General features: G+C 37.3%; 3 protein-coding genes across 4 annotated transcripts in view; 2 read left to right on the forward strand and 1 right to left on the reverse strand.

Annotated features, from left to right (window-relative positions):
- The window catches only part of STXBP5L (syntaxin binding protein 5L), a 74,940-nt gene extending 62,546 nt beyond the window's left edge, over positions 1-12,394 (forward strand). Inside the window, exons 20-26 of the mRNA XM_070736155.1 lie at positions 683-853; positions 1,153-1,392; positions 2,403-2,757; positions 3,822-3,987; positions 6,199-6,310; positions 8,805-9,019; positions 10,577-12,394. Coding sequence (XP_070592256.1) covers positions 683-853; positions 1,153-1,392; positions 2,403-2,757; positions 3,822-3,987; positions 6,199-6,310; positions 8,805-9,019; positions 10,577-10,618 — 1,301 coding nt within the window. The 3' untranslated portion in view covers positions 10,619-12,394. The remainder of the gene's footprint in view (positions 1-682; positions 854-1,152; positions 1,393-2,402; positions 2,758-3,821; positions 3,988-6,198; positions 6,311-8,804; positions 9,020-10,576) is intronic.
- Positions 1-23,643, forward strand: part of CFAP91 (cilia and flagella associated protein 91) — a 514,242-nt gene that overhangs the window by 460,603 nt on the left and 29,996 nt on the right. The window lies entirely within an intron of this gene.
- The window catches only part of POLQ (DNA polymerase theta), a 77,303-nt gene continuing 67,310 nt past the window's right edge, over positions 13,651-23,643 (reverse strand). For both annotated transcript variants that reach the window (XM_070741893.1, XM_070741894.1), the window contains 5 exons: positions 22,761-22,872; positions 21,411-21,535; positions 19,920-20,073; positions 17,332-17,447; positions 13,651-14,460 (listed from right to left, as the gene is read on the reverse strand). In XM_070741893.1, the coding sequence (XP_070597994.1) occupies positions 14,347-14,460; positions 17,332-17,447; positions 19,920-20,073; positions 21,411-21,535; positions 22,761-22,872 (621 nt within the window). In that variant the 3' untranslated portion in view covers positions 13,651-14,346. The remainder of the gene's footprint in view (positions 14,461-17,331; positions 17,448-19,919; positions 20,074-21,410; positions 21,536-22,760; positions 22,873-23,643) is intronic.

The following is a 23,643-nucleotide window of genomic DNA, read 5'->3' on the forward strand; positions in this document are numbered from 1 at the left end:
ATATAATTTACAGTATCGTCTATACAAAAAAATTGCATTGGATTTAATTTATTTATTTATTTGATCTTTATGCCGCCCTTCACCTTAGACTCAGGGCGGCTTACAACATGTTAGCAATAGCAGTTTTTAACAGAGCCAGCATATTGCTCCCACAATCTGGGACCTCATTTTACCCACCTCGCAAGGATGGAAGGCTGAGTCAATCTTGAGCCGGTGATGAGATTTGAACTGCTGACCTACAGATCTACTGTTAGCTTCAGTGGCCTGCAGTACAGCACTCTACCTGCTACGCCACCCCAGCTTACCCCAGATCTTCATTTTTGAACAAAAAATTGGTATTCATTAAAAGAATAGGCTATTACAATATTTTCCATGTAAGAAAGACAAATATTAATGTAGATTTTATTACTGGCAATAAATTGAATAAAGTTGTTCTCTTTCTTAATTAAAAATTTATATTATATGATATGTTTTGTAAAATTCTATAATATAATGTCTAACTTGTCTAGTTTTGGTAGAATATAAAAAACAAATAACCAGACAAATGTTCATTTCCTCAAATGACAATACAGTGTTTAAAAATGTGTATGTAGCATAAGATGAGAAGAAATTGTCAAATAACTGCAGCAATAAAAGCAACGTTTTTGATCTTAATGAAAATTCTAATGTAATCTCATGACAGATTCTGTGAATGGACACTGTACAAATCCAACTTCCCTAACTTGCGGTTCTGGAAAACGGCTGTCCAGTGCAGATATTTCCAAAATCAATCGTCGTATTCCTGGGAAGCCTCCATTTAGGAAAGCCCAGTCCGCTGCTTGCATGGAGATCTCTTTGCCCGTCACAGTGGAAGGTGAGTTTCCATTTACCGTAGATATTTCTGTTTTCCCTTTTGAAAAATTTAATTACAATCTATGCATGAATTAATTGTGTCTTTAGAGTTCTAAAGCAATAATCATGGACAGAATTAAAAATTAAAAGTCTGTGAGAAATCCCGCTTAATGTCCAGCTGTTGTAACAAACAGAATCACAGATTGCCTTGAGTGAAGAAGAGATGGTCGCAGAAAACACATTTCTTTTAACTGGATAACCATAACTTGTCTTGGTAAATGGCAACTTCATATATTAATCTATCTTACTTTGCTTCAATAGAAAACAGAGAGAATTCATTCAGCCCTTCTCGAAGTTCTAGCATCTGCAGTATTGACAAAGAATCTACAGAAGCAATCACAGCTTTAAACTTCATGGAATCATTTTCACGGAAAAATGACACATCTTTGTCTCCTTGCCTCTGGGTTGGAACAGGTCTGGGTGTGGTCTTGACTCTTTCCCTTCACCTTCCCACTGATGATGAATTAAGGCAAACGGAGCCAGTAACAGTTTCGCTCAGTGGTAAGAATTTCAGATTGCCGTACTTGGTGAAATATGCCAATTAACACACAATCTAATTAGACTGTATCTTTCTGTGCTCTTGCCTTGGGGCTGTTAACTGAAATAGAAAAGAAGAAAGGAAGGTCACTAGGATACCTCTCTTAACCCCTATAACATTTTTCATCAATAAGGTTTATGAGGGGAATATACTAAGAAATTGGGCAGTGGGGATGGAATGCCTTGACTTGATTGAGTACAATATATCTAGATTTAGAGGTCTGATCCTGTCTTAAAATCATATAATAATAATAATAATAATAATAATAATAATAATAATAACAACAACAACAACAACAACAACAAAACAACTATTACTATTATTATTATTATTATTATTATTATTATTATTATTATTATTATTTATTAGATTTGTATGCCGCCCCTCTCCGAAAACTCGGGGCAGCTCACAACAATAATAAAAAACAATATTATAGCGAAACAAATCTAATATTAAAAAGAAGCATATAAAACCCTATCATATTTAAAAACCAAACAACACATAGATACCAAACATAAAATATAAAGAGCCTGGGGGAAAGGTGTCTCAACTCCCCCATGCCGGGCGGTATAGGTGGGTCTTGAGTAATTTATGAAAGACAAGGAGGGTGGGGGCAGTTCTAATCTCCGGGGGGGAGTTGATTCCAGAGGGCCGGGGCTGCCACAGAGAAGGCTCTTCCCCTGGGGCCCGCCAAACGACATTATTTAGTCGACGGGACACGGAGAAGACCAACTCTGCGGGATCTTATCGGTTGCTGGGATTCGTGCAGTAGCAGGCGGTTCCGGAGGTATTCTGGTCCAATGCCATGTAGGGCTAATGATATATGCTGGAATGGTATGAGCTGAGTGTCTGTGTGTGTGAGAGAGAGAGAAAGAGGGAAGGAGGGAGAGAGAAATTTTATAACAGTTACTACGTAATAGCATCTGTATAAGTGATTCAGAGATTAATAAACCCTATGAATTCTGTTTTATAGGTACAGTTCTATCACTAAAGGGAGCAGTGTTAACCTTTGCTTGCTTGGACTGCATGGGAACATTAATACATCCTCCTTATGAAGCATGGAGAGATCCAAACGCTATTGAGGATAGCGAAAGAACCAATAAGAGGAAACCTGTCCTTCATTCTTCATGCTCCCATAACACAGGAGACCACCAGTTTGCCATTATCTGCTCAGAGAAACAAGCCAAAGTATTTTCATTGCCTTCCCAGATATGCCTCTATGTTCACAACATCACAGACACATTATTTTTACGAGCAGATGTCGTGACCCTCTGTAACAGTGTTTGCTTGGCATGCTTTTGTGCCAATGGGCATATCATGATACTGAGGTACTTGATACCATTTCGTGAATGTAAGCTATGACCCTTTCTTGCCACACACAATCCTTGAGGTAAAGAGGAAAATGGCACTCTTTGTTAATTGCTGAACGATGAATTCTGTGAGGTGATGGTAAAGATGGATCCCTCTGAAGGAGGATTCCAAGGAGATTCTGGTCAAGATAATGTTTTCAGAAAACACACGTACAGTTCACGCACATCAAGAACTCCAAATTCCATGCAATTTATTTACTCAAATTCACAAATCACCTTAAAACAGAGCTAGAACCCTTCAAGTTATTTCTAGACCTTTTGTAAGAAATTTCCTGTGTTGATCCTGCTAATTTCAACTTCTGATTGCTTACTTGTTAACCTTGGAAATTATTTTCACAGCTCAGTTTATTATATGTAGTGTTCTTCTCCCAATTAATAGAATATTAAGGAAATATACTAAGGAAATCTTCAATGATTCATCTAATCTCTTAACTTCCCTCCAATTCCCAGACAAACTCATGATCCACAATATCATCCCCAGCTATCTATCTTAAACTGGGCATAAACAGTACATGCATCTCTCAGGCTCAAGAAGATGGACTACTTATGTCCTTATAGCCAAAGAAGTATTTTATAGTACTTAGACCATTCTCTGTTGTTGGCAGAGCCTGACTGAGTCTGAAATGTCCTTACTCTTTTGGGTGACTCACATAAGTGACTTTATATGCAAGTTTATTTTACAAGTGTTAGATGATTTAACTTTGCTTTTGTACAGTATTTGGATACAACATAATCTAGGAATTTGAACAGAGGATGAATCCCTACCTGCAATTGATTGGCACATGTATTTTTTAATCTAATCTTAAGGTTTATAACATAATGTTGATAACTATATTGCATTTATATGACTTAGTCCCAAATAATTATTCATAGATCTGCAGCCGGTCATTCTGATTATATTTAAATGCATAATTTTACTTTATTTGATTGAATCACAGCTGTGACAATATGGTAGTTAATATATACTGCACAGAATATTGTGTTAAAACCTGTTTCTACAGAATCTGTCTATTTATTTTCAGTTTGCCCAGCCTCCGCTCGCTGCTAGATGTGAATTACTTGCCTGAAACAGATACAAGGATTGCCCGGACCTTTTGTTTTACCAATGAAGGACAAGCTTTGTATCTTGGTTCTCCAACAGAAGTCCAGCGACTGAACTATAGCCAGGAAATGTTTGACAATCTGCAGGTAGATGTTGAAATATAATGACAAACGTAGCCTCTGTGTGGTAAAAGTGCAATGCCCCAAAAATAAGTTTGTTTCCTTGAATCCAAAGTGGCTGGGTTGGAGATGATTTGAGAGTCTGAGAATGCAGACAAAACTTGCGACCTGATAGTTTCAGCTCGCTTTCAAAATGACAATTCACTGGCTGCCAGGAAGAATCTGTGGATGATGAACTCAAATCCTCTTGTACCAAGGATTCTTCAGGAGAGTGAAAGCTTTGGATTATGAGTGAATTGATCATTAGGAACAGTCAAATGGGTTGGTGACAGGCATGAAGATTGCATGATGACCTGCCTGTCTAGAGCAAGGATTGGATATCACAGACTTAAACAGTGGATAGTCCCTGGGATGAGGCAGCTTTGGTACCAATGGCTTTGTAAAATATAGTTCAGCCAGACCAATATTCTCCCAAACGCTACTTGTTCGGCCAGCTGGACATGTGAAGCTCAGGAGTCCCACTCCATGAATGGAGGTAGGACTAAGACACATTAAGCACTGAGGAGCCTATGGGGTCCATCGTGCTTTTGGAGCATCTTTTTTTTCTTGTGGACATTTTATTAGGTAACATCATCAATGCTAGAAGGGAGCTCTGTTTACATACAAATGGTTTATCCTGTTAGAGTTGTTGGGAGTGCTCTTGGTGGTTCCTTGATTTGAGGTATTGTTTACTGCCTGATGTTGGTCTAGTATTAAGTTTGGTGTTAATATCTGCTTATTGGCTTGTTGATTGCTGCTGAAGAATTGTTTTGATCTTTTTATTTCCTTTTTTGCTTTTTGCTTATAGATTTGTTTATCTCTGGCTGTTTGGTCTAAATGCCAGGCTTCAAAGAATTCTCTAGTACAGGGGTAGGCAAAGTTGGCTCTTCTATGACATGTGGTCTTCAACTCCCAGAATTCCTGAACTAGGATGATTGTCTCAGGAATTCTGGGAGTTGAAGTCCATAAGTCATAGAAGAGCTAACTTTGCCTACCCCTGTTCTAGTATTTTTGGACTTCACTTGGTCTAGAATGCTCTTCTGACCTCTAGACTAAATAGTGGCTGTTACAATACTTACATGCTATGTTTTCATTATTTGTGCTGATTGTCCTGGAGTGTATTGAGTGTCAGTCACTTTTTGATAAAATTATGTGGGTGTTCATTTTATTGGAATATGTATAGAGCAACCTTTTAGCTTGCTTGGGCCATAATAAATGAAGAGGAATTATCTTGGGTTGCATATAAATATGTTGCACTATAGCAGTGCTAATAAGATGCATGGGGTGAGAGCAAGTGTCATTTACAGTATATCAAGCCTTGGTGGCACAGGGGTTAGAGTGCAGTACTGCAAGCTGCTTCTGCTGAATGCTGGCTGTAGTTCACCCGTTCAAATCTCACCAGGCTCAAGGTTGCCTTCCATCCTTCTGAGGTGGGTAAAATGAGGACCCAGGTTGTTGGGGGTGATATGCTGACTCTTTAAACCGCTTAGAGAGGGCTGTAAAGCACCGTGAAGCGGTATCTAAGTCTAAGTGCTATTGCTAAGTGCTATTGCTTATTGTGGTTGGCAATATCTACTGATGTGTTGGAGATGGCTCACACCAGCTTATAAAGGACAGTTGTTAAAATTATCTGGAATTTTCTGAGCCACTTGACAGCAAAAGTATCAGAATGGCCACAACTAAAGGTGACCCTTAACATCTGGCATGCCAATTAGTCATTTTACACTTAATTGAGTTGGCAGAGCCATTTTTTTGGGAACATTTTAGCAGTACATCACTGGTAATCTTACTATAAAAGTATAGGGAGATGTGCTGTTGCATGCATTCTAGATGTATCCCTGAATGTTAACCATGACCTGTCAGGAGATGTAAAGCTTTCTTTCCATATTTGGCAAAAGGGTTCAACATAATCACATTGGTTACTAGAAGTGAAACAAAAAAAAAAGAGGAGGGGGTGATGAAAAATATTGAAGATTGAAAAGTCAAGGACAGAGTTTGCCTTATATTGCCTGAAAGTATATCATATCCCATAGCATAGGAAAACATCTACTAACTCTAGGAAGGAATTATTTTGATCAAGAGAGGCTTTTGTGTGATCCATCAGAGTTCTCATTATTGGGAAGAACCTAAAAAAACATTCTCTTGTGAAGTTTGAAAAGACTTGAAATGGATTGTTTTTGTATGCTGTTGTTTGAACAGGACATGCTTGGTGATTTGTTCATTCCCATGGACACTCCAGAGGCCCAATATAGAGGTTTTCTAAAGGGGCTGTTTGGTGGAACTGGTGGAACGCTTGACCGAGAAGAACTGTGTAAGTGTTTTTTATTTTTTTATTTATTTATTACTTAGATTTGTATGCCGCCCCTCTCCGAAGACTTGGGGCGGCTCACATACAATGTATCACAAAAAAATAGGAATCAAAATAAAATATAGAAAATGGAAATAAATTAAATAGTATGACACTGGCCTTTCTGAAATGGTTGTTAAAATTAATATTTGAGCAATGTTACAAATGTTGTTCAAATGGATAATTTAAATTATACCATTTAACTCCAAAATTTGAATGTTCTAGAAAGTTGCAATGTGCTAAAGGCTACGATGGAGGTACTCAATAATGCCTATTATGTATCCAAAGATAAAAAAAATACACTGTATGAATATCTCACCCAATGATTCCTACAAAAAGGGGGGGAAAGATCAACCCAGATATATGCAACTAGTATCTTATTGTACTAATGTAAGGTCAATCTGAGGAGTCAAAAGCCATCTGTTACTTGCATGAACTTAGTAAAATCTCATTGTCTGACATCAATAATTCCTACAACTTTCTATTGCATTCAGTATTTTCCATTCATCTTAAGACTGACTTCAGATCTCATGGCTGAAACATCTGGCCTAATTTTTGGACTTTCTTGCTTCTCCATTCCCTGCTTTTTGTTACATGTTGCCTGATGAAGAGTTCTTGAGAACTTGAAAGTTTGCATACTCTTCTGTGCCTTTTTGGGACAAAATAAAGGTATTACTAGACTCTGGGATTTATTTCATGGACAATATGGGTATGTTTGTTTTTTATTCTACTGAGGGGTTTTTTTTGGGGGGGGGGTCATTGTATGTTGTTACCTTAACTTACTGCAATATAGTATTAATTGCATATACTTGGGTTTCTTGATTACAAAATGATCTGATAGGTGCACAACACACGTTTCTTCCATCTCTTGTCCCTATTTTCATCATGAATAATTTCCGTAAAATGAAATTGGGCTGCGGAAAGATTACTGTATGTTGGTTGTCTTTTACCATCTGGGAAGAGCCAGTGATTCAAAAAGTATACCTGCTAAAATTTTCAAATGATCTGAATATCTAGAGGGCTCTATATTGGAGAAGATTGTTCTGCGAAATAAAATTCTACCAGAGAGAATTATCCCACTCAGAATTACATCTTTTGTGAGAATGGAAATGTTTTCCCATGGTAGCCAGGATTTGTTATGACACGAAACAGTCTTTTTGCAGATATTCCTGAAGTATCTCAATAAATAGTACTTATTATATACATTTTATTATTTATACTATTGCCCAAAAATTCTGGGGTTCTTAAAAGGAGTTATTGAAAAAACATTGCAAACAATTCCAATGAAGAAATAAAAAAGAAGATATCAAAAGAAGTCAAAACACAAAACTAAAAGAAAATAATATTGGGTAAAAAGTGGGTATTAATAGCACAAGAGCAATATTTCAATATTTTACCAGTCCCCTGGGGGCTGGAGGTCTGCTAACACAACCAGATCTTAAGGGACCTTCTGAATTTTTTTTTTAAATGATGTCAGCTTCATTTTGAGAAAATGATGTTAGATAAAACGGGCCACAGAAGAAAACCTAGAAGGTACCCACCCAATAAAGTTCTCTAATTGAACGGACCCACAGCATGCTGGATCTGGTGGGATTGGTAAATAATAATAATAATAATAATAATAATAATAATAATAATAATAATAATAATAATAGATACTTTATTAGATTTGTATGCCGTCCCTCTCCGAAGACTGTAAATGTAATTGGGAGATATCTCTCAAATATCAAATATCTCAGTTAATAGCGAAATGGGTGAAGATTACAGATTTAACAGTGACAAATAACATAGGATACAGAAATACAAACCAATATAGAATTGGAAAAATATCAGTATCAGGATCTGGAAAAGGAATCTTGGAACAGTAGATGAGTACAAACTGAATATGACTCAGCAGTATAATTTTTAACTCATTGGAAGCCATAATGACATGTTATTCTACTTGGTCACACATCTCAAGTATATTGGGCAGTAATGGACATCATGCTTTCAGAAATAGTCACATAAATAAACAGATTCAAATATGAACAACAGAAATGAACAAGGGACTACATACCCCCTCCTATCAAGGATTGAATGTATTGAGAATTTTTAATATTCAGAATTGACAAAATGTAGTTTTGAATTCTTTGAAGACATGCCACATGGAAGTAGAAATTTAATATCTACATCCTGGGAGAACAGGTTCTAAATTCATGTTAGGGGGGAAAACTTCCTAATCTCAAGGAATTCCATTTGAAAGGATACAAATGGAATTTAGACAGCCATCTGTTGGGCATGTTGTATTTTGGATTCATGATGGCCTAAAGTACTGTACTTCTCTTATCTCTACAATTCAATAATGCTTTGAGTCTGTGATCTGAATGACAATTTTTTCTATAATCTATTTCATCTGTTGACATAGACATAGGCAGGAAGTTTCAGGAAACACAATAAAATGCTTTTAATTCTGTTCCAGTTGGCGAAGCAACATCGGGAAAAGCATCTCGTACTCTTGCTCAGCATATTCCTGGATCAATTGAGGGTGTCCAAGGAGCTGCAGGAGGTGCTATTGGAGATCTGGCTCGTGCACGCCTTGCTCTTGATGAAAGGGGACAAAAACTTGGAGAACTAGATGACAGGACAGCAAGAATGATGTCAAGTGCAGAGGCTTTGTCCAAACATGCACATGAGGTGGGTGCTGATGCCAGAGTAGCATTTCTGTTCATTGACATGAGGGTTACCTTTGAACTGATTTATTCACTCCATTAGGCAGATGACCCATAAATCAGATTTGTTTCAGACCTTCTTATCTATTTCGGGCCATATTTAGTACATTTCTTCTTTTCTCCTTATTCCAGCAGCAGTGATTGGGGTGAACAAAGGTAGTTAAGAGAAATTGTATTAAATGAATGACAGACAAGCTGGGATAAAAGTTGTTTTAACTGCACTGATTATACTTTTCAAATTAGTTTTTTTAACAGGATTCAATTCAGTTCTTTCAGTTGGCTAACCTGACTGCTCTTCAGTTTTCTGATGGAGTAACTTCCAGGGGTATCAGAACCTTTTGCTGCCTGTTTTAATCATACATTTAAAATCTGATTGGAAGTTGGCTGATGTGCTGCCCACAACTAACCCACACAGCCTCACCCATTGTCTCTCTCAAACATTCAAAATCACTTGGAAAGATGTATGACTCTTTGGCAGAATTAATGCAAATGATTGTTTTTATTCCTTAATACCTCCCCAAACAGAAACTGGCTAAATGTTTGGAGAGATTCAATGAAGTACAGTGGTACTTTAAGCCTCAACTGATAGTAAACATGTCTTTTGTCAAATATTAGCAAAAACAAAGCAAAACAAAAAACCAGGCAACTTCACCCCACCCCTTTTATGGCTCTAAAAGCAGAATGGCTGTTATGACTGGTCCACGTCCGGCTCAGCTGGTCTTGGATTTTGAGGATCAGAACACGGATAGGCTAGTGTTCTTGTCACCTGATTCTGAAAGTGAGAGTGAGGGGGAGTTAGAGGATGAGCCCATCAGATGCAAGGGTGAGGAGAACTACATCAAGACAAGAGTATCTGAGAAAGAAAGGGTCTTGGCGTTAATAGCTCTAGGGAACACTTGGCCACACCTTGTCCCTATATAGAGGGAGTCTCGCGAGAACTGATTGTGATGAACAACTCTTCTACCATGCTACAGAGTTCTGTCATGCTTTAGAAAAATCCAGTTTTATTGAATGCTGCATCAAAGACTGATCCTGCCTTTCTGGGACTTCTGCCAGAATGATATAAGTTTGGAATGTTAATAACTCCTTATCAGGGACTGTAATGAACTGCTATAATTCAGCCCTGGCAACTAATTGAAACATGGACCGTTGCCCAGCTCTTGAATAACCTTCCTTTGTTTGTAAATATGTACTGCAGTTTTTAATATATTTGCCCAGTCTGATTCCTTTGTTGTGTGAACTTTATTTCCTGAGGTGTGCCGAGCCTAGTCAAAACACTGGCCAAAACACATACATCATTTCTCCATATTTTCAAATATCTGTTCCAGCATAGTTTACAAGTACCCAAATAGATAGGCAGTCTCTGAAAATTGAGGTTTAGGGATCATACTACAGAATGCTAAGATGAAAGGAAAACATTCCTATATCCATGTCACCTGAGTCTGAGGAATAGGGAAGCATAGAAATCTAATAAACAAGTAAGTAAATAAATAAATAAATATTATTATCTCTATTCTTTCAGGTAATGCTCAAATACAAGGACAAAAAATGGTACCAGTTCTGATATTCAACCAGAAAGCTGTCCCTGAATGTGCTGTATTATTGGGAAATTAGCGGGACAAGTTTCAACAGATCAGAAGCATCTCTTGTTCCATGCTGTTTTCCACTTTCTCTTTCCTGTCCCCCAGAGAGTCAAAGAAGGCCACTGCATAGGGGATTCTTTCCCAAATGATCAATATCTAACAGGCAACATTTCACTGGCTTTAAATATAAGCTGTGGAAAGGATAATTCCTGGTTTGTAGCATGTATATATTAGATTGTTAATGCAGTTACACGAACTAAAGTTTGCATGATTAACTGACTTCCTATTAAAAAAAAAAGTAAAGCATGCTATGACTAAGGAAAGGGGTTTTATTGTTATGTTCCACAAATACACAGACATTTTAAAACATTCCTAGCATGTTGCTTTCAGCTGAAACTAAACTGCATTTCTTTGATTTGACATTCTTTTTTCTCTAGGCTAGTTTAATTTGAAAACAGTCATGCATTTCACTAGTTAACAAATAAAATCACATAAAGTTTAGTGGCCAAATCTTTGTGCTTTTTTAATGGGAAGTCTAGCATTTTTAAACAGATGTTACTATTGTATCCAGTACTACATATATTCCTTAAGTTTGTTCCATCAAAGTTCCAGATAATTTTGCAACTTTTCCAAAGTTCATGGGTTATATGGTGCATTATCCAAAATCACACATTTTTGTCTTAAACTTTCCTTAAATCTGCACATTTTGTAAAGTTTTTGAGCTGAGAAATATCTTGATGCAGATTGTAGTGGATTCTTTGAATTATGTTTCTGGTTTCAATGGACTTGAAAGAAATCTGATGGATTTCTCCAATAGTAATGAGAGTCTATGCTTCTACTTTGGGAATTGCAGCAAAAATTTATAAATACACTATACAAATTACAACCAGTGTTGCTTTCCCCCCAGTAATTGTAGTAGAAAACATATCTAGTAAGCGGGTTATATTAAGACATGAATTTCATTGATAAAAGGGATTGCAAGGACCTCTTTTGGGAAAGCTCCAAATTATGTCATTGGGTACTAATATAGCCAAGAATGAACTGGGGGTAAAAAAGCACACACGTCTTAAAGGGATGAATAACATTTTGACAACAAAGTTGGTGTCAAAACTTTATCCCTTCCACAAAAAGCTGTTTGACTGAAAGCTTCCTGATGCATCTTCCAAGGAACATCTAGTCTCTCCAGAGAGTAAGGCAGGTCTAGGTTTATCTCTTGGTCAAAAATGCTGAAGTTACTGAAAGCATAATTCCAGTTAGAAAAAAAAGGGAAAAGAAACCATGTTGTCTAGTCAAAAAATTTAGTAAATGAACATCTACAATTCACAAAACCTGTAAGTAATAAGAAAAGGGTTGCCAAGGGAGATTCAGAAAAACAATCTGGAATGCTAAGAAGTCTAAAATCTGAAATAAATTGAGGCTGATGAAATTTTCAAAACAAAAGGAAAAGCAACACTGAGCCAATTACTCACTGAACATAACAAAACGACCACAAAATAATGACAGGTTAGGCAAACTGCTCTACTGTATAAAAAAGGAGTATGAGGGTGTAAAATAGTTTTATAAAATTGTGCATAGAATGGAGAAACTTGTTAAACAAAATTGTCCAGGTTTATTACAGAATCAGGGAATGATCTGTAATCTGTTATCATATTTGAATATGCAGTTAAGCATTGTATGGTATCCAACAAATGTTGATGTAAATTCGTAGCAAGAGTTTTATGCTTATAGAAGAAAATAAATATAAATAAAAAATAAAATGAATTTATTATCTAGTAAATGCAAATTATGATTGAGAACTTAGTTATGGTTACTTTAATTTAGGATGTGCTACAAAATTAGGGAACAGGTCTGGAGGCAAGAAAAATAGAAATTAAAAATACTTCTTTGTACAGTTTAACTATGGATTATACTATCATAAATTTGGATGATAATCATAAAAATTCCTTTAACAAAAACACTTTTAATAAACAATAATAAAAATAAAGGTAAATTGTCATTATTTCAGTGTCATTATAGGTTTCCATTCAATGGAAAATGCTTCAAATCAGTGCTTCTTAATTTGGTTCATAAAGGTACTTATTCCAGCTCTGCTTTGGGGATATTTTCATCATGAACCAACCTGATTGATTATATGCTTTGAAAATTACTAAATTGGGGCACCCTGAGCGGATTCCCTCACTACACAATTATTTTCTGTTTTTGGAGAAGGAGCTACATAAGATTCTATCTTTGTCTAATAGATTACTCTACATTTGATCAAGCATAACTAATCCTTTCCTTAATGGATTTCCAGAATTATTCTGAGACTCAGTTCACTTATTTCTATCTCTAATGATTAATGATTTCAATTTATGGTTCAGAGCGTAGTTATAGAAGGTAAAATGAAAGTTTAAAAATCTGCCAGAAATCCAGGCATGCCAACATCTCCAGTTTTTGTATTGATAGGACTTGTCATATTCAATTATATCAAATTTTTGCTCTAATGTAATAACAAGCCTCTTTTTTTCAAACTTGCAGTTTTTTTGTGATAGAATTTTCCTCTTGTTCATTTTGCAATGAAGATTAGCAATATTCAAAATCTTAATTACAACTGCATATGTTCTAATATCAAATATACACATTAACCTTGCATTAACTAAATTTTGGGTTGCATCAAATGCAACTTGGTATCAATTTATAATTTGCATTAAATTGTGATTTACTTGTAGTCACTTTTTAAAAATTATATTAACATTTTCATTTCTTTTTTCTGAGTAATTATCTTCTAATCTATACTGACTTTTTGATGACCAAAGTGAAAATTCCAAATGCAGTTAATTTTCAAATGCAGTTCAAGGGAATGAAACATACCTCTATCTATTTTACAGTAAGCGATGAAGTATATTATATTATGGAACAAAATGCGCAAATTCATTAACTGATTTCACATCGCATAGAATAGATAAAGCAGAATAGTAAGTTATACTACATAGGATTTGTCAGATGAAAAATTAAACAAGAAAGGAATACATTGCAAATTTTTAAAAATAAAACTGTATTCTTTTATAACATTCCAATCACTCCTGTAATAGACAGATATTTCATGCATGTGCAGTGTATATTTCATATTTTGTACTGTCCTTTATACATAAGAAAACTCATAAAGTTTATATACATATATGGATATTATCTGGCATATAAAAATTATGGAATTATTACAGAAACCTGAACTATACTCATATTAATTATGATAACTTATATTAAAATTACACACATAGCAAAATAGATTAATTCCATTTTATTATTCATATATTTCATTATGTATGTGAAATAAGTTACATATATATTCTTCATAAAAAAAAGGTGTGCTAGTAAAATATAACTCGTTTTTCTAGCTATTCCTAACTGCATTGCATTTAAAATTCCTAACTGCACTGCATTTAAAATATAATCTTACATTCATTTTAACAGTGCAAACTTTTAATAGTTAAATATGGACTTTGGAATCACTAAGATATTACCAGGAATTAATGCTATTTGGTAAAATAGTGATTGTTAGTTGTATCATGACATCTGAATTATTTTCTTAACAGAAGTAAGTGCATTGGGTTTAGATCCCCCCCCCCCCCATAGATATTAAGGGTTGTATCAGGGGAAAAGAAAGAAATATGCCTAAGTGTCCAGTCTATACATTTTGTCATTTTGTGTGTTAGAACTGTCTTTTCCTCATTCAGAATTCCAAGTCTTGGAGATCTCCCCAGCTAGGCCCAATTTTGATCCTAACTGAAAGCTTTACTGAGAGTTTTACAGCATTTTCCATTTCATGTTTAACGATCTGTGCCACCTGAAAACAAGAACAATATAGAGTTAGAAAAATAACTGAGTGTATGGGTACCAGGATATTCATCAAACTTTCCTTTTTACTAGTTATCAAACTTGAATAAATCCTTAAAGTGGGTCAGGACATCTTTGATTAGGGAAGGAAAAATGATTCAGAGTATCTGAAAAAGTAATTACACAACTGACTTTATTTATTTATTTGAATTCATTCGTAATTCAATTAATTTAAAAACAATTAATCTAAAACCTCAATAATATTAAAATCAGTCACTATCATTTACACAGTGAACATACATTACATTCGTTTGGCCAGGGGCTAGGATCTAATGGCCCCAAGCCTGGCAACATAAGTGAGTCTTTAGACTCTTGCAGAAGGCGAGGAGGGTGGGGACAGTACGGATCTCCAGAGGGAGGTGATTCTAGAGGGACGCCCCCCCCCCCAGAGAAGCTTCTTCCCCTAGGGCCCGCCAAGCGACATTGTGTAGTTCAGTGTTTCCCAACCTTTTTGAGCCGCGGCACATTATTCACATTTACAAAATCCTGGGGAACATTGGGGGGGGGGCTAAAAAAGTCTGGACAAAAAACCCTCTCTTCCTCCCTTTCACCCTATTTCTCTCTCCCTCCCTCTTTCTTTCTCCCTCTCTCTCCATCCCTCTTTATTTATTTCTTCCTTCCTCTCTTTTTTCCTCTTTCCCTCTCCCTCCTTCCCTCCCTCTTTCTCTCTTTCTTGCTTTCTCTTTCTCTTGCATTCTCTCTCTCTCGCTCTCTTTTATTCTCTCTTTCTCTCTCCCTTGCTTTCTCTCTCTCTCCCTTGCTTTCTCTCTTTCTCTCTTGCTTTCCTTCCCTCTTTCTCTTTCTCTCTTGCTTTCTCTCTCTCTCTCTTTCTTTCTCTCTCTCTCTTTCTTACTTTCTTTCTCTTGCTTTCTCTCTCACACACACTCTTTCTCTTTCTTTCTCTCTTGCTTTCTTTTTCTCTCCCTCTTGATTTCTCTCTTGCTTTTACTTCTCTCTCTTTCTCTCTTGCTTTCTCTCCTCCTTTTTCTCTCTCTTTCTCTCTCGTGCACCACACCAGCAACAGAGAGAGAAAGAGAGAGAGCGGAGAGAGAGTGGAGGGCGGCTTGCTGGTCCGCGACCCCCTGGATCAGCAGCCCCGCATGGCCCCAGCACGGACTCCGCCGTCGCCTTCGCCTCCGCCTAAGAGGCAGCAGCCACATTCACCCCTTCGCCCTCCCAGGTGTCCATGGCGCTCAGCGCCCGGCCATGCGCAGCCTCCGCCTCCCGGTACCCCGCCTGACTGCTACCTGCAGGAATGGGTGGTGGGGCGCCACGAAGGGCGGCGCTTGAAAACCACCACAGCGCCGTTGTTGTCATCACGGCGCAAAGCCACACAGTCCCGGATCGCTTGCTTCTCCGGCCAGCAAGCCGGCTGCCTGGGAAAGCGGCGCGCTTTTAAAACGCGCCGCTTTCCTAGGCAGCAGACTTTGCTGGCCGGAGAAGGGAGCGATTCAGGACTGCGTGGCTTTGCGCCACTTCAAAAATTTCTGTGGGGGGGGTTCCTAATGGCTGTGCGGGCGCCCGCCCACGCAGCTTAGAAGCAACAGTGGCCAGTGCCCTCCCACGGGGCCCCAAAAGCTCACGCCGTCACCGCTAGGGAAGCTCCAGCCAGGCTGGGCTCGCGGCACACCTGACCATGTCCCGCGGCACACTAGTGTGCCGCGGCAGACTGGTTGGGAAACACTGGTGTAGTTGATGGGACCCAGAGAAGGCCGACTCTGTGGGACCTCACCAGATGCTGGGATGCATGCGCAGAAGGCAGTCCCACAAATAATCTGGCCCAATGCCATGTAGGGCTTTATAGGTCATAAACAACACTTTGAATTATGTCCGGAAATCAATTGGGAAGCAGTGCAGTCCGCGGAGTGCTGAAAAGACATGGGCATATCTGTGAAGCTGCGTTCTGCACGATTTGCAGTTTCCAAACACTCTTCAACGGTAGCTCCAAGTAGAGAGCACTGCAATAGTCAAACCTCGAGGTGATAAGGGCATGAGTGACTGTGAGTAAAGACTTCCTGTCCAAATAGAGCCGCAACTGATGCACCAGGCTAACCTGGGCAAACGCCTCCCCTCGCCACAGCCAAATGGACAGGCAGATAGTGACATCCTTGGGATTGATTCCTTCAAAGAATCAATCCATTTTGTCAGTTAAAAAAAAAAAGAACCATATACTCATGAAACTCAGCCCAAGCACATATGAATGACATTCTGCAGCCCGAAAAATCAGCCAATTTCAGAGCTGAAGAAGTTTCTTGGATGAGAAGATATCTTTAATGGAAAAAAAACAACAACAAGAAAGTCCAGTTGCCTCTTGAAAAAGCATCTTTGAGACAACCATGACCTGGATGATCGAGAATCTCCACTAGACATTCAGCCAATTTGCACTTCATTCTCTATAGCTCTGAATGCAACTTCTGTCTAAAGTGACTTTATAAGATGTAAAATTTAAACAGAAGGACAAAACTGGATTGGAATCCAGTAACAATTTTTAACAGTTGCTAACTTCCCTTTGGGTTTTTATTCTATTCTTTGCAGTCAACTTGATAGCTATACAGATAACAACCAGTCTGTAAGGATTTCAGGGAAACACTATAATCATACCTGAATTATGCCCTCAACCAACCTATGCAATCCCCCCCACCAGCAGTTCACCTCCTAATGACCTGGAATTGATGTAATCTCTTGATCACAAGACCCTTATAAACAGAGAAACTCTACAATGGACATCCCCTTAAACTCCACTGAATATGTTACTTAGCTTGGAAATGAAATATGCAGAAACCAACCCATAGGCTTGCAGAAAGAACCCTCATCCTCATACCTGAATTATGTTATCTTCTGCAACTTCATAGAGAAGTTCATCATGTAATTGGAGTATGAAGAACCCTCCATGTTTGGGATGCATAATCTCGCTCTTTTTTATCCTCTGCGATTTTGCTAGAAGAACAAACACTGCATATTTATATTATTATTATTATTATTATTATTATTATTATTATTATTATTATTATTATTATTTAGATTTGTATGCCGCCCCTCTCCGTAGACTTGGGGCGGCTCACTGCAATGATAAAAACAATATACAATGACAAATCTAATAGTTAGAATCTAAAATAACAATAATACATTTAAAAAGTCTAAAAAACAAGAAACCCCAATATATAAAAAACATACATACAGTCATATCATACACAAAAAAACCTACACAGGCAGGGGAAGATGTTTCAGTTCCCGCACACTTGACGACAGAGGTGGGTTTTGAGGAGTTTACGAAAGACAAGGAGGGTGGGGGCAGTTCTAATCTCTGGAGGGAGCTGACTCCAGAGGGTCGGAGTCGCCAGAGAAGGCTCTTCCTCTGGGTCCCGCCAAACAAAATTGTTTAGTTGACGGGACCCAGAGGAGACCAACTCTGTGGGACCTAACCGGTCGCTGGGATTCGTGCGGCAGAAGGCGGTCTCGTAGATAACCTGGTCCGGTGCCATGAAGGGCTTTATAGGTGATGACCAACACTTTGAATTGTGACCGGAAACTGATCGGCAACCAATGCAGACTGTGGAGTGTTGGAGTAACATGAGCATATTTGGGAAAGCCCATGATTGCTCTCACAGCTGCATTCTGCACGATCTGAAGATTCCGAACACTCTTCAAAGGTAGCCCCATGTAGAGAGCGTTACAGTAGTCGAGCCTTGAGGTGATGAGGGCATGAGTGACTGTGAGTAGTGACTCCCGGTCCAAATAGGGCCGCAACTAGTGCACCAGGCGAACCTGGGCAAACGCCCCCCTCGCCACAGCTGAAAGATGTTTCTCCAATGTGAGCTGTGGATCGAGGAGGACGGCCAAGTTGCGGACCCTCTCCGAGGGGGTCAATAATACCCCCCCCCCGGGTGATGGACAGACAGATGGAATTGTCCTTGGGAGGCAAAACCCACAGCCACTCCGTCTTATTAAACATTAAAAGAACAGTTTAAAAGGACATTAAACTTATAAAATTATCATTATCGCTACATGAATAGAAATATGTTGCCCTCCAAAGGAAAGGAGTAGTAGTGCTTAGTGAAGAAAAGCCTGAAATAATTGGGAAGTAGAAGTCGCCAGGAGAGTTTGTTAAGCTAATAGATTCAACAAAGCTGCATTCATATTCAAGAATGAATACAGAATCCTTTCTGTAAAGAAATAACATTTGTTCTGCATTAGTCAGAACGTGTTTAGAGTAAAATATTATTTTGGCATTAAATTTTAGCAAAAATTGATATCTTAGAATGCTAGAATTAAAACAAAACAAAACAGGATGATGAGGGTGTTGAATACCAGGTGTATTTTAACTGGGGTTATTGTTTTAATTTGTACTTCTTTTTATTGTTAACTGTACTTTTTAATATTGTTTGTAAGCCGCCCTGAGTCCTTTGGGAATGGGTGGCATAGAAGTCGAATGAACGAATAAATAAATAAATAAATAAATAAATTTTCTTGCCTCTGAAATATTTAGGCAAATGCTGCACAACTATAGTGATATTTTGCAGTGTTATACAGGACATAGCAGAGGAAAGGCTGGTTCAGGACGATCCATCAGCTGCCAATGCCATGTCACTCTTCCCAAATTCGTTTCTGATTTTTCCTGAACTATGGCATTTGATTCTGATTTAGAAGAACTTGGCTAGGCAAACAAACTGTATCACCTTCCTGAAAAAAGCCATTGTATTTTGTCTACTGATGTAAATGCCAAGTGCTTTCCAACTTTCTCAATTAGGTTATTTTTTCCCTTACAACAGGGGTGCCAAACTGGCGGCCTTCAGGCTAGATAGATACACCATGCACAGACCACACCCACCCCAGCTCTGCAAAGGGAGGAAATGTCGTGAAATGTCACGTGACAGCAATGCAACACCACAAGTTTGATACCCATGCCTTACAATTTCTGATTGAATTCAGAATTCAGGAAATAGAACATGCAAGGGTCTGATTTTCTTGCTCTCTTTTGAAAATTAATAAAAGGCTAAAAGTTTTGAGAGTCTTTGCTTTCTTGAACAGGAGGGAGAGGCAGGACCTTACATGTTGTCTAAGAATAGAAGACCTTAGTATTTTACTTTCTTGAAACAATCTTAGAATATTATCCTTATTTGACTGCATTTTTCATTTACACTGTAAAGGAGAAAATGTAATTGAGCGTCAATTTTAACTGATATAGAACCCAAGAAAGCCCACACCATACTGAAATATCTGCTTGGAATATTAGTGTTCTAAGGCAGGCTGAAAGCAAAACCTAGTCAGGTATTATATATATGGCAAAAGCTCTGAAAAAGGAGAAAATGTTTTATGCCCTTCTTATATGAAAGTTAGGTGTTTCCCATAGTTTGAAATTTTAGAACATTTGATATAAATATAAAGACAGAGGAAGAAAAAAAGACTGACCTGACAATATTTTGGGGAATGAGCTCTCCAGATGTCCAAAAGATTTTATTGTCGAAGGTAAAGCTTCCAGCTGTGTCTGTATATTCACTGTGGCGGTCTTGACAATATCTGCAGCAGAGCCCTGGATAACTGTGTTTACAGCCTGCCTCTCTGCCTAGAGTTCATGAAAATCACAGTGCAGAAGGATAAACAAATTACCGGTAATTGCTATAATTAGGCAACAGAATTATACTCAACTGAGAATGTCAATTTTTTTCTTGGAACTCTCTCTCTCTCTGTTTCTTTCTTTATAATAACAGCCTGAAATAATAATAGAGTTCCTACAGCATTTCTGTGTTCTGTAGTACAGATGAAAACAGATCAATCTGAAGAACTAATACTTATAGTATTAGGTGAACTATAAATATATTATGGTAATTAATGAAGCAAGTAAACAAACAAATAAGGATGGAATCTTAAACTAAAAAGGAGAAAGAAGAACAATGAAGAAATAGTTTTGCAGAAATAGTTTGGAATAGTGGCTTGTCAGTTAAAAGTATAGTTCTGTAAAGCAACAAAATTCTCTACGCGGTAATTTTACTAGGGACACCATTGGCATTGCATCTAACCATGAAATTTAATACATTTTAGGATAGGAGTTTAATTTTTTGGGGGGGGGAGTTCATATTAAAGAGAATTCAAATCAGTATATATAGTTGACATTAAAATCCATACATTTGAGTTGGTATAATCTTTTTAAAACTCAAAGTTGGGAGGTGTTTTTTAAGTCTGCATCAAAAACAAAGAATGCAGATAATTTAGTTGTTAAACTGAGCAAGAAATAAATAGAATGAAGTATATTTGAATCAGAAGCCTGCACTGATTTTGAATTTATAATAATAATAATAATAATAATAATAATAATAATAATAATAATAATAATTTATTGGATTTGTATGCCGCCCCTCTCCGTAGACTCGGTGGCTCACAATTGTTAATTGGAAGACCATCCTTCAGCATATAAGAATTAGGCACTGACATATCTTGGAGTGCTCCTCTTTCCAAGACAACTCAAAGCCACCAGGGTTTTCATTCTGGTGTTTGCATGCTTCATTTTGGAGGGGATGCACTGAAATAAATAACAAGGCGGAGTACTAGAAACAAGGGGAGTTACGTTTACAACTCTACAGAAGAATGAGAGCTGAGAATTACTATCGATATGCCTGAACTTCACTGAAATTAATGTGAGCTACAAGGAAGCTACAAAATAGTTCAAGATGTGGATGCTGAGTGAATAGAAACGGTTTCTGTTGCTGCAATTTGATTACAGCAATGACAGGTCAACAGGGAGAAGAAATTAGAAATACAACAAACAATGCTTGAAAAGTAATGGCAAGCTCACACACCAGAGCACAAGAACAATACCACTAGGAAGGCTGAATACAGCATGGCTGTATGCATTTTATTTCCTTAAAGAGATATAGCAGTTTAACAGAACATTTCTCACTATACCTGAGCCTTCTTGTAAGGATTTGTTTCCTTAATTGCTGGAAGGTATCTACGCCTTCCCATGATTGTCTGCACAAACCCATCCTGGGTACATTTCTTCACTGTCTCTTTCAGGAATTTCTGAATACCTACAAACATGAAATAATATTGTCTCATTTCTGATGTCAGCTATCAGTTCATCATATATAAATTCCTGGTTGAGCCCAGGCATATATTGCTAATTTTTACTAACATTATCAACTTTCTTATCTTAGCAACTGTTATTCAACACTCAGACTTCATAGATCTAAGGAATGTCTTACATTACACTGCTTCATGATTACATCTTACATTTCATTATTATTATTATTATTATTATTATTATTATTATTATTATTATTATTATTATTGTAATTAGACAAAGGGCACTATTGTACACTTGCTGTTTCCATGTACTGATCTTTCAAAAAACCACTGCATTGTTTTCATGGCCACCATGTCCCAAACATGGGAAACAATGCTCTGTCAAGAGGAAAGGTGTTTCCAGTGGAGAAACCGTATGACCAAAAACTTTCTAGAACTATTACATTTTCAACAGAAATGTAAGCACACCACTGTGCCTACCGTCCCTGTCTTACTGTCCTCTATAATCGTTACTTTTTACTTATGTTATATTTATGCAAACTACTACTATTCTATATGTTTGAAAAATAAATAAATAAATAAAATAAAATGTGCTGCATTTACATACATACACACACAGCTATTAATAAAGAGACAAATCCTAGACTCTGTAACATGCTTCCAGAGCCGATTCCAAACTGCCATGAAGATCTGAATTTGTTGACATATCTCAAATTTCCAATAATTGTTTACTGAATAGCAGCAGCAATAACTTGTCTTCCCCAGAAATGAAAAAAATTAATCAAAAGAGATCTCCCTTCAAAACTCTTCTAAAGAAAGTATCCTATCTTTGCATGCCCTTATTTCATCCACATATGCATAAATGAATTTCAGGCTGAAGGAAGGACTTGATACACACACCACACACACACACCCCGGGAAAAGTATCAAGTCCTTCCTTATGCTTCCACTACCTAGGAAATCTGTAAACTAAACAGTTTGGAGTTTCACAATATACTTTTATTTACAACACTTTCAGATTCTCATTCTCTGTCTAACATGCAGAAACAGATATCGGGAAAGACAGCTTCATCAGTATATGTAGTCTACCTTGCTACATCACTTACGGATGGAAATTCCAGTCCCAATTAAGTGAGAACAACTTATCCATGATTAACATTGAACTGTTACTGCATTTAGTAAACTATTGAACAAGGATGCCAAAAAGAATAGATCACTGGCAATCTTTACCTGGATATCTGGACTTGAAGGACTCAATGAAGCACAAAGCATCAGTTTCTTGAACACCCATCTGCTCCCCTAAGGATTTAGCTCCAATTCCATAGATAATTCCATAGCAAATCTGGAAAAATGACAGTAGTAATTTACTAGTGAATAACCAACAAGATTCAAGAATAAGACATTTTACTGACACAAAACTACTATAAAAGGGAAGACAAATTCCTTCCAACTTAGTTCCTTCACAATGTTTCCTCTTCCATCAAAACATTGAAGGGAAGGGAAGCAAAATGGTTTATGGAGAATAATTTTCCTGCCACAAATTGAGGTTATGATCTGGGTCAATGGCTGGCTCACTAAACCGTGCAATCGTAATTTAAAAGTTTAGTATCATATGACAAGGGGGGAAGAATACCGATTCAGAAAAGGGGTGATTATTTGTTTGTTTATTTACTGATATTTATTAAACCAGTTTACATAGCCACCCATCACACAAACAAAAGATTTTGGGCAGCATACAATATTACATTTTAAGAGAATAGAAGCAAAAACAACTTGCCAAACACAGAAGAGAGGTAAACAACTTATTAGTACAGCAGAAGACTGCAATGTCTTCTATAAATCCACCCAGGATAATAATTAGAAGAGAAGCAGAAAATCTCTACATTGGCTCCTTGGGGACTTAACATGCAGAAACTTTCCGTTCGATGTGGTAGAATGTTAGGGTTCATTTATTTAATTCATATCTTACTGTTATGCCAAGAAATATATAAGACAGAACTGGGACAATTTGTCAAATATTTCTGGCTTTTACAATCTGAATCCACACATTCTATTTTGGAATTTAATTAATTGTAAGACTCAAATATTATTTACATTTTTTCCTATTCATTTC

Source organism: Erythrolamprus reginae, chromosome 2 (genome assembly GCF_031021105.1).
Source record: "Erythrolamprus reginae isolate rEryReg1 chromosome 2, rEryReg1.hap1, whole genome shotgun sequence".
Classification (NCBI taxonomy): domain Eukaryota; kingdom Metazoa; phylum Chordata; class Lepidosauria; order Squamata; family Dipsadidae; genus Erythrolamprus; species Erythrolamprus reginae.